The sequence below is a fragment of the Hermetia illucens genome, chromosome 1 (genome assembly GCF_905115235.1).
Source record: "Hermetia illucens chromosome 1, iHerIll2.2.curated.20191125, whole genome shotgun sequence".
In the NCBI taxonomy this organism is placed as follows: domain Eukaryota; kingdom Metazoa; phylum Arthropoda; class Insecta; order Diptera; family Stratiomyidae; genus Hermetia; species Hermetia illucens.
In genome coordinates this window covers 63359884-63375355 of record NC_051849.1, presented here as the reverse complement: position 1 = coordinate 63375355, position 15472 = coordinate 63359884, and the positions used below count along the sequence as shown (strand labels likewise).

At 41.6% G+C, this 15472-nt stretch overlaps 1 protein-coding gene across 1 annotated transcript; it reads left to right on the top strand.

Annotated features, from left to right (window-relative positions):
* The first annotated feature begins 459 nt into the window (after positions 1-459).
* On the top strand, positions 460-15201 carry LOC119647201 (zinc finger and SCAN domain-containing protein 12). Its single transcript, XM_038048017.1, has 6 exons — positions 460-742; positions 9717-10416; positions 10484-10599; positions 10782-11190; positions 14710-14924; positions 14991-15201. The coding sequence occupies exons 1-6, from the start codon at positions 578-580 to the stop codon at positions 15123-15125; spliced, it is 1740 nt and encodes a 579-aa protein (XP_037903945.1). The 5' UTR covers positions 460-577; the 3' UTR covers positions 15126-15201.
* Positions 15202-15472: the final 271 nt, after the last annotated feature.

Genomic DNA, 15472 nt, shown 5'->3' with positions numbered 1-15472 from the left:
TAAAAAGTACATTGTAAGTATAGCGAAAGAGTCGCGCTTAACTCTTGGGCGCGCTACAATTGAATTCGTTTACAAGCGAAAATCTCGCCCAGTTTTCGCTTGCGCCCAACTGAGCTAGCGGCGCCACAAATTTTACACAAAACCCTAAGTACTATGAGAATTTCCCCAGAATACCTTATACAATTGATACGTGGACGATGTGGCAGAAAGGGTGTATTTTGGCGTAATTTAAGATAAAGGAAAGTCGAATTACGTGGGTATTGTCTCTGTCGATTTAATAACGAGTTTTTGATTACGTCATCGTGTCGATAATAGAGTGCGAGAACTAACTCAGTTCAAACTCCTCTTCGAGACACACACCACAGTTGAGAAACTCACCATCAGAGAAATCAACCAGCAGCTGCACATGACAACTGATCTGTCAACGTTGTTTTGACGCTTTGTCTGTAAATGCAGAGCGTCGCCATTTGCCTGGTGTCCTGTCAAAGCATTGTTAATGCAGAATATCGCGAAGTGTACGCGTTTTGCCGTTGGTTGGTGATATTACAGGTGGTTCGTTAAATCAGTTGTTCCGGAAATGGATCCAGAAGCGGAAGTTCCAACGGAGAGGGACCCGAGCCAACCAGACCTAGCGAAAATATGCCGACTTTGCCTGGCTGAAGAACTTGGCACTGTCCGCATCTTCAATGCGAATGAAAATACAAATATTCCGCTACAAATCATGGCTTGTGCGGCTTTGGAGGTGAGTGAAAGCGCGGAGTGGGCAATAAGCTCGGCGGTGCAAGTAAACTAAACAACTTCTGAACAGAATAATTGCTAAGGAAAGCGCGATGTATGAAGCGCGGCAAAACAACACTAACCCCCTATTAGCCATCGGCTCCCTTTACATCTCATGAATTGCGCCGAGGTCCAATTCGATATCCCTAAAAGCTGTCTGGCGTCCTGACCTACGCCATCGCTCCATCTCAGGCAGATATTGCCCTTATAGACTTTCCGGGCTGGATCATCCTCATCCCTACATTTTAAGTGACCCGCCCATCGCATCTTGTTGAGCCGGACTTTATCCACAACCAGACGGTCTTAATATCGCTCATAGATTTCGTCGTAGGGGGCCAACATTCTTCGGAGGATTCTTTTCTCGAACGCGGCAAAGAGTTCGCATTTTTTGCTAAAAACCCAGGCCTCCGAGGAATACATGAGGACTGGCAAGATCATAGTCTTGTACAGTAAGAGTTTTGACACTATGGTGAGACGTTTCGAGCGGAACAGTTTTTGTAAGCTGAATAGGCTCTGTTGGCTGCCAACAACCGTGCGCGGATTTCATTGTCATAGCTGTTATCGGTTGTCATTTTGTCCTTTCGGGGAATATGTTCACTTACTTCAGTCTTTTCGCACAACTTAGTCTAGCTTTTCACTTTTTGTCTGGACTTTCATGGCATCTAGTTTTTTAATGTTTTGTGTAGAACGTAACTCACTGAGGAAGAGGACAACTGATCCACGAAATACCGGTATATGAGGAATAAAAAACTCACTATTCGACATAAATATAAATGAAATTTGTTTTTCTTTTCAGTGTAAAACAAAACCTTATTAAAATCGGTTTATTGTCTGTCTGTCTGCCTTTTTTGGCGTTGGAAGGGAGAAATATTCAAAACCTACTACCAAAAGGTTATGTGCAACTTTCATTCACAAAAACTACCCCTTTCGCTTACCCCGCAAAACTGCCATTTCGGTATTACATCGCAAGGCAGAGTCAGTTACGAACTGTAGCTCGTGTCATTATTTGCTACTTTCCTCCTATTTTGCTACGATTCCTCCGATTCTTCCTCACAGTTTGCGGATCTTGGTAGTTCTTGTATTTTGGCGCATTGATTTTTCATTGTTCGTATACAAAATTACCATATTTAAGTGAATTTGCTCCATATCAAGACCGCCTTTTCTCCCATTTAATGTGTAATATTCCTAAATTTTCAACAATTAATCCCATCATTTTCACATGTCATTTGCAAGCTAACGTATTGAGGCAACTTTTATCGTTTAAAGTATTGCATATTGAAATTTAGATGAAAACTCGATTTTGAAATTTCTCCAAACAGTTATATCCTCGAAGTGATGACGACCTTTGCAATTGAAAAAATATCCATTTATAAGAAATTTTTTGTAGTTTCCGAAAATGTGATTAAATAGCTGAGGGAGTGGGAAATTGTGATTTTTTTGGGAAGGTCAAGCTTTTTGACATTATTTACGAAAAAAGCGATAACTCTAACGGTAAAAGTACTGAGTAGTGTACTCATTCCATTGACAAATTTTCCTTAAACAAGTGGTACTATCCACCGTTAAAGTTTGTACCATCATAAACGAAACGCCCTATATATATAGGTGCCATTTACCCTTTGGTGGGATACAGCGCGTCACCCATGTGCCATGGTTTGCGGTTACCTCAAATGCACTTCAGCTACCCCCATAGTTTCCCAAGACGTCTGCATTTCTTTTCTACTGTTCTTCGCAAAGCGCCCTTTGAAACACCCAACCGTCGGCCATCTTGGGAGAGTGGATTCCACTGCATGGCATAGCCAATATTGCAATTGTCGCCCCTCCTTAATGTGTCACTTATTCACTGCCACTTCCGCCGACAGATCACATCGTCTACAGGTGCCAGGCCGGTGTGCCGACCAAGTCCTTCGTTTGAAATAGTATCAAGCCAGCGTACTCCAGTTTCAACTTGATTTTGGTGTTAAGATAACTACATTTCCAAATTTTAGACACTTCGGGCAACATCCAGGTCGGTGCCAACATCGGCAGAAACCACGCTTCCTAGATATAAAAAAATTATCGATGTCTTCGATGCTCTGCCCATTAACGCAGATAGGGAGAGTGCGATGACCCGTTAGACGGAGAACATTAGTTTCGTTGATGTTTATTTTCAGTTCAACTACGCTCGGTATCAGCGTTCGAGCGCGTTATGCGCGTTATCACTTGCAGCTGTCAATCCCTTCCAGATTTTATAACAACGTCTCTTCGAGACGTGATCAACGGCTTGTGTAGCATCCGAGAAAAGAACATTTTTGATGACGGCCCAATGATTCTCTGGAAACTCCGATCCGGAAGATAACTACATACAAGCGGCCGATATTGAACTTGGGAGGGGAAGGGTGGGGGTTGAGTGGCGTGTGTCGTAACACTACATTCTTGCTAGAAGTGGCGGACGCAACACACTAGCGAACGTAAGAGACAATCGAATGGTGATCCCTTTCGTCCATGTCCGAACAAGGTGTTTTCAAAACCCACCTTGGCACCACAATGTCACGTTTAGGAAGCCTCTCCTGAACTCCGTATAATTGCTCCTAAAAAGCAGCCTACAATTGTGATGCTCTACTTGGCTTTCCAAAGTACAAAAACACATTACCGCAAGAGGAAGAGGAGTACTCGCCGGAGTCCCACCATCTTGCTTCGCTTAGGTCTGGAATGTCCAGCTTATATCTTGAAATTCCTGCTCGAGTTGAAGAAAGCGAATCTTCTGAGGACCCTCGCTACTGTTATCAACGAGGGTGCACATATTCAGAAACCAGTCACAGTCCGTTTTCGATAGTCAAAGGTCATAGCTGTGAAATCAGTCCTTAACCGAAGCGTTATTGACGTTTACGTTTCGGTAGTAATAAAGTTTTAATATTTGCAAGCTGCTAGCCCACAAATTTCTATCCCTTTTACTCGCCTCTTAAAACTCACACGGAAGACTTTGAGTGTACTCTTAAGCCTCAACTCACAGGGCTAGGGGCTCTGTAAGGCGGGCAGACAATTCAAAAATACTAAGCAGCACGCGAAACGGATTAGGAATGATGATTCTAAAAACTATGAAGCCAACTGGCATAATACGCATGGAGTGTAATTGTTTGTTTGTGTTGTTTATAATTGCACAACAAGGTCTACAAGCGAAGCAAAAGAAAACATAGACAGTTGCGATTCAAGGAATCCAGAGAGGGAGAGAAGATGATAACATTGGAATCGCAATCATGGTGAAAAACATATATTTGGAGGAAATGAAGAAAATTAAAAAGCATTAGAAGAATGTATGAATGGATGTTTCAAGAGTTGGAGTAACAAAAACTAGACTAGTTTCAGTTTTAGGTCCTTATGTATTGACCGTATCAAGACCCTGCGGATCGCTGGAAAAATGGGTTGAGCAAGCGTATGACTGTATTTTTGAGTACAAATAGAAAATCCAAAACAGTTTCCTTTTAGAATACTAAAAAAATTGTTATTAATTCGCAAATATGCATATTTCGGCGGTTACTTATTGCCTTTCTCAGTGCTTAGGTTTGGATGAGGAAAGGAAGTCAAAATCATTCTATTTATACTTAATCTCCTTAGTATCGCGGGAGTAATTTAAACCTCATTTATAGTCCCCTCCTGGTCATCAGTCTTGTCGATGGAACGGATGTTATAAGTTTGTCAACGAGTGAGCCTCTTGATGAATTTGAAGAAGCAGGAATGCAACCATTGCCTTGATCCCCGTTGAGAAGTTCATCATTCGGTGTTTAATTAAGTTTTATACTTTCGGCCACTTCTAATTTCCTCATATCGCTTACGTAGTTCACCAACTTTCTCCCCGGACCTGTCGCGTCCTTTTTTCCGCCAATTCTGCTTTTTTTTAAGTGTTTCCTAGAAGTATTTCAAGTTCCTTCTGGTTTGTCCGATGTATACTTTCCTGCAATCAGTCCAGGAAATTTCGTATACCCCCCATTTGATCTATTGGATCTCTTCCCCAGAAGGAATTTGAGCTGGCTGTTCCTGCTGCTGAAAACGACATCCAAACCGCGTCTTCCTAGTTTTCTTTTCAACGAAAGGGAAATTTCGTTGAAATCCAACGATATTCTCCGTCTGTGCTGTTGATCCGGAGTTATCTTAGTGAACATTTGCCGTTAGAGCGTCCTCTTCTGTTTGCTAATCAAGCTGCTGATGGCACGGTCGGAATAACCATTCAGTCTGGCGACATCAAAAATATGCTTCGGCTCTTTCACCACTCCCTCCGAGGAAATGGGAAGAGTTAGCATCCGGTGAATCATCTGATTGGAAGAGGCGACTTTGTGCTGATAAGCGTGGTTCAATTCTTGGGGATAACTCGCTTGGTGTCTGTCGGTTTTTTGTAGATTTCCTAATCTACTCTCTTTTGCCTCCTCTTCAACAGCAGGTTCAAGAAAGGTAATTGTTCTTTCTTTTCCATCTCCACGGTGAACTCGATACTGGGGTGCAGTTTATTGAGGAAGTCGAGCGTTTTTTTCCACAACATTTTTCTTGATGACAGCACAGATATCGTCCACAAACCTGCTTCAAAGTCTTGGCATCCGATCTACTGAAGTTAACTTTGCTTCCAGGTTCGCCATGAATGTTTTGGATTTTATATTTATACCAACTTAACTTTACTCATACGCTCTAAACGGAAGTTTGGTTAATGTATTTTTTTTGCAAACAAAACCTGATTAAAATCAGTACAATGTCTGTATGTCTATCTGTCTGTCTGTCACATGCACTCTTATCAGACGGCTATACCGATTGACACGAAATTTAGTGAGAAGGTGGAAACTGTGAACGCCCAGACATGTAGTGAGTGACATCTTTCTACGTTCAGATAAAGGGGGATCCCCACTCATGCAGCAGAGAGGTGTCAAATTTTTTTTTCTCCGGATTTAGTCATGTTGGATATCAAATAAAAGGTATTGATTAGTACTTTTCGACGCCGGTCTTGTTTTTGGCATTTGTTTAAAAGGCGAGGAATGGGAGGGACCGAAAGTGACAATTTCTTTAACGGACCCATTCTCAGAAACTACCCAAACGAAAAATCTGAAAAAAAAAAATGAAGCTGCCTCTATACGGTGTCCAGCGCTGAAAATACTCTTGTACTATTACTACAGTTACAGTAGCTCAAAGTTGTCTTTACTGTGTAAATTTACTGCAACCCAAAGTACTAAATATCAAAATGACACTAAAGTGAGTAGTGTGACATGCTAAATGCATACACATAGCAGGCTACGCTCAAATGAGATAGTTCTGCACTCAAACATACTCACAGAAGAAACAAACAAAACACTTTCAGCGCCTAGCTTCCAGTTTCCGGACTTGTTTTAATTTTAAGCCGTAGCCAGAGCCAATTAAGTGCTCAAGTAATACTATAGAATCAGCTAATAAAGAGTTTCGAAATAGGCTCCGTACTGGTCCAAGGCTATAAACACCGCTCTGTAGAGCATTATCTGAATGATGCCCGAAGACTTAGATGGAGTATTACTGTACAAATAATCCCAGATAATGGTTTATGCGGGTGACATAAATATCCCAGCAAAATGATAAATCCGTACTGAGAATAAACAATGAAAAACCAAAAGCCAGAATCCAATTGGATAAAACGTTATATTGATTAATTTCAGCTTGCAGCGAGTAGATAACTTTATATATACTAAAGTGCGACAATTGCAAGAATGAAATGGAACAAGACGTAATACTTCGTGATGTCAATGTTAAAAACGTACATAATTGAACAAAGGTAACCATCTATAAGAAACTCATTCGGTTCATCTGTTACTACAACAGCGAGACCTAAGTGATGAATTAGAGCGGAGAGCAGACAACCAATGCTTCCGAACTGCAAGTACTCTGAGAGAATGGACGATGGTAAATCAAGCAGAACAGGAAGTATTTTTTAGAGAAACAGCCCAGCCAGCCAGCCAGAGAAGTAGACATCTCCTTCTGCCAAGGATGACCATACCAAGCCCACCGATTCAACACAATCACTGAATTCCGCCGAAAACGTAAAGCGGAACACTGGTGCAGTGCGACGAGTTACGATCCACCGAGCCTTCGATCCTGTCTCGCTCCATCGAGCCTACAACGGGATCCTATCCGCAGTCTCCTCAGCAAGTCACGAATCGGAACACAGTCGTCCCACTTTTTGACAACGTTCCTGTCGCCAACGAAGCTCTACTTCCCGCCGCCGCCGCCATATATCCTGGCACTTCATCCACCCATACCAGTGGTCCCAAGCTAAAGGTGGCGTCCCCACCTAAACAGTTCTTTATCTCCAGGCTAGCGTTCATAATTTCTACGGATGATGTTCTGGAGTATATAAAGTTGGCTTACTTTCGCCTCTGTCCTGCTTTAAACTGACAAAAGACAACAACACCGACCCGGTGATTGCATCTTTCAAGGTGGCTTATCCACACGAAGTTGACGTCCTAGGCAACCCCCCCCCCCCTCCTGGCCTGAAGGTGTATTCATCAAGCCATTCAAGCGCCCCAATTCGCGGGTAAACTTCAGGGCAACCCGCCTGCCTCGCTGAGCTATATAACTGGATCCATGTTTACTTCAATTTATCCGCGCTGGCTCAGCAACACCATGCCATCCGTATCTCCGAAACCTGGCTGGACGATGCCACATTAAACTCCAAGCTCCCTGAAGGGTACTCCACTTTCCGCTGTGACAGGGACCGGGATGCATCTCCTAATTCCACCGGCGGTGGGGTCCCAATTGCAATAAAAGATACACTCCCCGCCGAACTCGTCTTCTCCTCTGGCTTTCCTTCTGATTGTGTTGCTCTTTGTGTCTCCCCGCCCAACTTCCTCCCGTTCATTGTATCTTGTGTATATGTCCCCTATGCTTGCCCTTCTTACCTATATGAAGAATTATTTGACAGTTTGCCTGAACCCCTTACTGTCAGATTCCCATCCCTCCCTTTCTTTCTTTGCGGAGATTTTAACCTCCCCATCCTCCACTGGCCTAATCATCCTAGCCTTCCAATTCCTTCCAACAAGCTCTCCCATTCTTCCCTTCCACTTTCGTCCTTTATGAACACGTGCTCTGCCCTGAATTTCAATACCATCAAAAATTCTTGAGCCGCACTTTCGCTCTCTTCCTTTTCAACCTCCTCGAGCGCCATCCACTTTATTTCCTTGCACATCCTCGTATGTCAAAACTGACACTCACCACCCCGCGGCTGCATTTGAAGCGCCATTGTCAAAGAGCAGCATGGTTTCGTGAAACATAGATCTACGGCTTCAAACCTTCTGGTCTTTACCAACTTTGTTGCTAAATGCTTGAATTCACGACACGGAGTACATGCTATTTATCCCCATTTCTCCAAAGTCTTTGATACCGTTGACCATAGCATTCTTCTCTCTAAACTTTCATTACTGGACTTCCCTCCCTCAGTCATCCCCTGGCTTTCCTCCTATCTTTCATACCGTTCCTGCAAAGTTTCTTTTCATGGTTACTATTCTCGTTCCTTCTCTCCTTCCTCTGGTGTTCCCCAAGGCTCTATACTTGGCCCGATACTCTTCCTGTTCTTTATCAATGACCTCAACCCCATCCTCACCTGCCCGTATTTGCTTTACGTAGACGATCTTAAATTATTTGTCTCTGTTTCGTCTCGGTTGGACTGTGCTCTCTTACAGTCCAACCTTGATAATTTAGTCCGTTGGTGTTCCGTCAACAAGTTAACACTGAATGTCAACAAATGTCACTGGATGTGTTATTCGCTTAAACCTGCCCCAACATCCTTTTCCTATTCTCTCAGTGGGCAACCCCTTTCATTACTGACCTCCTTCAAACTCCTGGGTGTAATATTCGACGACAAACGTCATTTCAATTTCCACTTCGTTGACATCATCAATAGAGCTTCCAAAATGTCTGGTTATATCCTATGTTCCTCCTTCGACTTTACCTCAATAGAGCCCTCCTTAATAGTCTTCAATTCGCTGGTCAGAAACATTCCTGAATATTGCTGTGTAGTCTGATCCCCCTTCCGCATTCGTGACTGTGGCGCGTTTGAAGTTATACAACGTAAATTCACCCGGAGCCTCTTTTACAAAAAGAACCTTCCACGGGTTGATTATCCGTCACTACTCCGCACCCTCCATCTCCCCTCCCTACAGCAACATCGTATCTTCCTTGATATGTGTACTCTTTTCAAACTCTGCAATTGTCTGATGGACTGCCCCGCCAACTCGGATATTACTTTTCGTGTCGCCTCGTCTCATAACACACGTAGTGCGGACTTTTTTTATGTACTCTTCGCGGAGTTCAAGATTCCGAGGCTATGTCGGTCCTACAACACCCTACAGTTTGGGTCCTTTGACTCTATTTCCTTCTCTAGTTTTAAGCGTAAAATACGCCATTTACTTGCTCCTCCCTCTGAGGACAATATGTAATAAGAAATTTTGTCTTCTGTGTATTGTTCTCATTAAATAAATAAGTAAAAGGATGATTTTTTGCAGGTGTAGTTATGTGGATTGTCAAACAAATGTTATGGTTTAGACCTTTTCGCAATGGATCCTATTTTTAATATTGGTGAAAAAGAAACTACAAACTTAAGCCGTTACAGATACCATTTTATATCTCCTGTCTATCCTGCCGAAAACTTAAAAAAAATGTGGATTTGGTTACATAAAATGGTAAAGCAGAGACAGCGCAAACCACCCCATGTTTTAAAAAATCCGACTATAGCCCATTTTACGAACTCTGTTTATTCCTACATAAAACGTAGTACTATTTTACTGTGGTTAACAAAGTTACAATAGGTCGAACTAACATAGAATGAAAACGCATTACACTAAAGTCCTGGCAAGTTATGTGCGTATTTCAAATGTATGTCTGTACCCAAGGCTCCCGGTTATTAACATCTTGTTTACTGCTTGACTGTTACTGAGCATCATTTTCTACTTTCTTTAAAGGTCCATTTAACAGACGCTCTACCAAAGCAAATTTGCAATCAGTGTCGCATTCAACTGGTTCGATTTTACTGTTTTCGTAAAAGATGTCAAATATCCGACGTAAAGTTACGAAAACATATCCGTCTTACCAATGCGGGAAAAGTAAGTCACGTGTTCAAACCAAAAGATGAAGAAGACGATGACGACGATGATGAAAAATTCAAAGATTCCCTCAATCTGCTTAAAGAGATCGAAAAAGAGGAGCAAGAAAAACAAAGCCAAAGAGATGCCGAACTGGAAGAGAAAATTAGACAGAAATTACGTGAAGAGGAAACTAATAAAATTTTTGAAGAAGCAATCACTTTTTTTAATAATAAAATATCCAATAAATCAAAAGCACGTTCCGCAAATGACAATGAGACATCTAAAGCAGAAGCATCTACATCTGCCTGGAGTGACGATAAAAGAGCGGAGACAGAGGAGCAATCGAATCCTGTTTTCGAAGAATTGGTCGATTCAACAGAAACCGTTTATATTGCTTCTCTAAAAGATGATGGTGCAAACGGAACCAGTTGCTACATGATGAAGGTGAATAGCAGCAACGATGCCGACTTTGAAATGACAGAGGATAAGAGTTTAGACAATCAGGAAGACTGCATGAGTACCTACACTGTGGTTAAAGTTGAAGATAACATGGAATATGAAACTTTAGAATTTAACCGTAAGCTACTTAGAAAGTCGCATATACAATCTTCCAAAGGGTTACTGTTTTCTTATATACTTTTCAGATGAAATTGAAAATAGCGAGAGTCAAATGCAACAAGATTCAGACGAATACAATGAGGAGCCAGTTTCCATTCACGATGAAAACTCAAATGCATCTAATATTCAAACTTATGCTGTGGTAAGTGCACTCATTCCAAAGTTCATTTGACTCAGTTTAATTATGTGGATTAAAGTTGTGCCTCCAAGAATGTACCTATTTTTAAATGAGAGTCGTGGACTAAGAAATAGATGATCAAAAAAACTTATCGATACACGTATTTATAGCATATCAAGCTGTTATATTTCCATTTTAAATGATAGGCAACCGGTGAAGTTGATGCTGAACAAGATCAAAATCAAGATCAAGATCAAGAACTGGCAATCGATATACTTCTTCCAACTGAGACTGATGAAAATGATGAGCAAGGCGAAGGTGGCCTAGAAGATAAATATGAAGTTTTGAAACTTGAAGAATACTTAGATGAAAATAGCGAGACTCACAAACAAAACCAAACGGATTATTCGGATTTGATTGAAGTGAGCAATCCAACAAATGCTGAACAGCTGAAAATCTTCAAATGTCCCAAATGTCCACAAGCATTTACACGGCGAGCGCAACTTTTGCGACATGCCAGCGTTCATGACAAAGTTCGGGGCTACCAATGTGAGCATTGTAAAAAATGGTTTGCATGTAAAAGTTCTATGGATCGGCATATCAGGATACATACAGGTAAGTGAAGCACGTCTTTATTGTTAAGTTATCATTGAAATTTGCTTTCCTTTGATTAGGGTAATAATTTTAAAAAACTTCTAAATCTCCCGATGATCCGGAATTGAATATGATGATCGCCTGATTTCACTTTTACGCATCCAAGTATCTCCGTATTCACACTAGCAGATATGAATACAACAAAATTTGTATTCAAACTCATAAATATAAATACATTTATATTCACACTTTTAAGTACGGATACAGTAAAATTCATATTCACATATTCATATTCCTATTTAAAAAAAATGATTTTACGAATATGATGGAATTCGTATTTACAAAAAAAATATGCACCACTCTGTTAACAACTCCGTTGTGAGTTACACTAAACATGGAACCCGCACACATTTTAGCGAAGAGTGTATCGTCCTGAGCTATATAACGCAGAACAGTGTAATGAAGCATAAGAGAAGCAGAATGGTCAAACGACCATTCTGAGTGGCCGGAGATCACCTATCCCAAAACTAAAAAAATTGGCTAAATTGATCGTGAAGGTCCGGCGCTCGCAAATACTGAAGCTCCATCCAGCGCTCAGTCGACACGTGCTTGCACGCCCCTGTGCTACCCAGGCTCGGGAATGTGGGTGGGTTCTTTGAAGGCATCGATCCCTCACGTGTCATTACTACAAAATTCGCCTGCGTAAGTCCGCACCGGATTCTGAAAATAAATACACCGACATGGGGTTTCGCGCGGGCCCAACGAAGGAAACAATATGCGAGCTAAAACCTGAAAATATTTAAAAAAACGACGACTCGACCGCGCGTGTGGAACCATAAATCTCCGGCCAGGAGTGCCGCAATCGAGGGGGAGGATCCATGACCGTTCACATCCTCAATCACTATTTCTCTTGCCTCAGGTATTTAATAAAGTGCAGCCTCTGAGGTTCCCACCCAACCTTGACATCCTCAGGCCATTATTTTGGAGGATGTTCCTTTTCAGAGCCTTGTGACAGGGGGGAGGAGAGAAGAAGTAAGAGCAAAAGAATCAGGAGTGGATTCCATCCCATGGTCATCGGATCTCTATGTGTATCTTCCGTGAAATTTTTTTCATGCTTTTTTTGTCAGGTTTACGTAACAGCACATCATTTAGTTGATTTATCGCAAGAGTGTCCCGGAAAGTCCGCAAACAAAAGTCCTGCTGCCTCCTTTCTCTCATTTTCCGCTTACGTGTTTTTCTTTTCGCGGATTGGCCAAGATGTGCCGTTGTTCCATGAAGTGTTATGTTTGTGGTCCTGGGATAACAGGGCAATAAAAGCCGTGACAGCAAGCAAAGAGTTTTTATGGAGGTTGACGAGTAAGTAATCCATTTTTTTCGGTTTTGGGATAGCTCTTCTCTCTAGTTCGTCTTCGGCCGCTCAGGATGGTTGTTTAACTATCGCACTTCTCTTATGCTTCATTACACTGTTCTGCGCAATATAGGGTGATACACTCTTCGCTATAATATGTGTGGGTTCCATTGTTAGTGTGACTCATAACGGAGTTGTCACCAGAGTTGCACATATTTGTCTCTTTCGTCCTTCACTTGTCTTTCCTCAAGCGGATCTCGGAAAGCTAATTTCTCTGTAATATTCGCGTCTCCACGTAGTGTTGGCCATCTGTTTCTTTATTGTCTTCTTTCTAGCCGCCGAAGAAATTCATTGAATTGCATACATCTCTTCTCCAATAATGTAGTTTTTCCATTTTATTATCTTATGCCCTGTATCATCATCATCAACGGCGCAACAACCGGTATCCGGTCTAGGCCTGCCTTAATAAGGAGCTCCAGACATCCCGGTTTTGCGCCGAGGTCCACCAATTGGATATTTCCAAAAGCTGTCTGGCGTCCTGACCTACGCCATCGCTTCCTTCTTAGGCAGGGTCTTCCTCGTCTTCTTTTTCTACCATAGATATAGATCCGGGCTGCATCATTCTCATCCATACGGATTAAATGATCCGCCTACCGTAATCTATTGAGCCGGATTTTATCCACAACCTGACGGTCATGGTATCGCTCATAGATTTCTACCGAATCGCCCATTCGCATGTAGAGGGCCAAAAATTCTTCGGAGGATTCTTCTCTCGAACACGGTCCAGAGTTCGTAATTCTTCTTGCTAAGAACCCAAATCTCCGAGAAATACATGAGGACTGGCAAGATCATAGTCTTGTACAGTAAGAGCTTTGAGCCTATGGTGAGACGTTTTGAGCGGAACATTTTTTGTAAACTGAAATAGGCTCTGTTGGCTAATAACAACCGTGCGCGGATTTCATCATGGTAGCAGTTATCGGTTGTGATTTTCGACCCTAGAGGAGAAATTATCGACGGTCTCAAAGTTGTAGTCTCCTATCCTTATTCTTTCCGTTTGACCAATGCGGTTTGATGTTGCTGGTTGGTTGGTTTTCGGTGCTGACGTTGCCACCATATATGTGTGTTGCCTTCATTGATGTGCAGCCCAAGATCTCGCGCCGCTTGCTCAATCTGGATGAAAACAGTTTTTACATCTCGGGTCGTTCTATCGTTTTGGCAGTTTAATTTTTGTTCTATCGTAAAAAAATTGTTTGTAACCGCCCTTACCGTACAAGCGTAAAAGTTTTTTTCGCACGTTTAACTTTCAAAACCTTTACACGCGGCGTAAGAAGCTGTTTATATGTTCATACATGTAGATCATCTGCTAATGCACGCCAGAGAGTTCTCAGCGCGATATTCATTTGTTTAAACATCATTTTCTGACGACCCGTTATACATCTAATCGACACGTATGCACGAGAAGACTGCAATTTGCATGCGTGTAAAGGATGTATAATATATAACGCACTGCACAGTTCTATGTCTACCTCACACCTACCCCCGATTCGGTCAAATGTTTTCTCACCGCCTTGATTTCCGCATTGACTCCCCGGTGGGTAGTAGTCTTCTTACATTGAAGTTGATAAAACGCCGCAACAAGCATAGGCCAAAAAGGAATTTTAAAGGTTATTTTCATTGTTAAAACATTGTCATCTGCTATGACCATAGCAATTGGAGATCAGTTCCACACATATGATTGAGTTCCCTGTAAAAATCGTATTCAAAAGCCCAGAGCTCGAATTGTAATGTTTATGCCAACATTGATGAAGGGGCATTTGAAAATACGCTCCGAAACTGAATGATACTACTCAGCTCATGAAAGAAGAAATAACGTAACACACTGTCACGGTTCAACGAGCTTCTTCCAGAGTTTTACCCTAAAGATTGTCATGTTAGGATGTTCAAAAGAAGTATAATGCTGTCATAAAAAACAAAATGGAATTGATTGAAGACAGCTGCACTAATTATATTGCTTAAAAGCAGTACAAGTTTGACTGGGGTGAGCAATGGATACAGTGCATGAAGGTCAGAAATTTATCGTATAATTTATCTAATAAGCAAGTGGCGATACACTTCAGCCTATAAATACCTATACCTACCTACCTATATATCCACCTACTTTACTAAAATTCTCCCTCTATCATCTATTCCAGGAGAGAAACCATTTCAGTGTGATAAATGCTCCCGAAGGTTCATACAAAAAGAAATTCTCAAAAGGCATATGGCCATTCATACGGGCGAGAAACCTTTCCAATGTCCACAGTGCGATAAGTCCTTCGTTCAACGTTTAATGTTAACTCAACACATAAACTTGAAGCATACCGAAAACCCTGTAGTACAAATGCACGAATGCAGTCTGTGTCCAAAGGTAAGTTACCATAAAATATCGTTTCCCTTCATTAGTTAAATATATAATATTCGGGTAATTTTACAGTCATTTTGTCATGCATCTGGACTCAGTCGACATCTCCTGTCACATTCCGGTGTAACGTATACGTGCAAAATATGCGATAAAAAATTCAGCGATAAAAGTGCGGTAAAGCGGCATACATCCTCGGTGCATATGTAGGCCAGTTTTTTTAATCAATTGTATTTAATGGAATAAAGGAATAGAAAAGTAAACAAATATTGAATAAAAATAAGGTTTTATCATTGCAATAATCGGGCTGCGTTAATTTAATTTTAATTTCTTTTTTTCTGCGAACCTTCCTCCACTTCATAATAGAAGAAACTGAGTAAAATTGCCATGTTTAATGACTAGCAGTCATAGAGTAGTTTTCCGTGGTTAGGTTCTGTATGTATTTGTTTTTCAACTCGATGACCCTGAGTCCTTGTTCTTGACTCTTCCTTCGCACCTGCTGAGGTTACAGAAGACTGAAGCCACAAGGAGCTATCAGCACCAAGCCTTTTGTCACG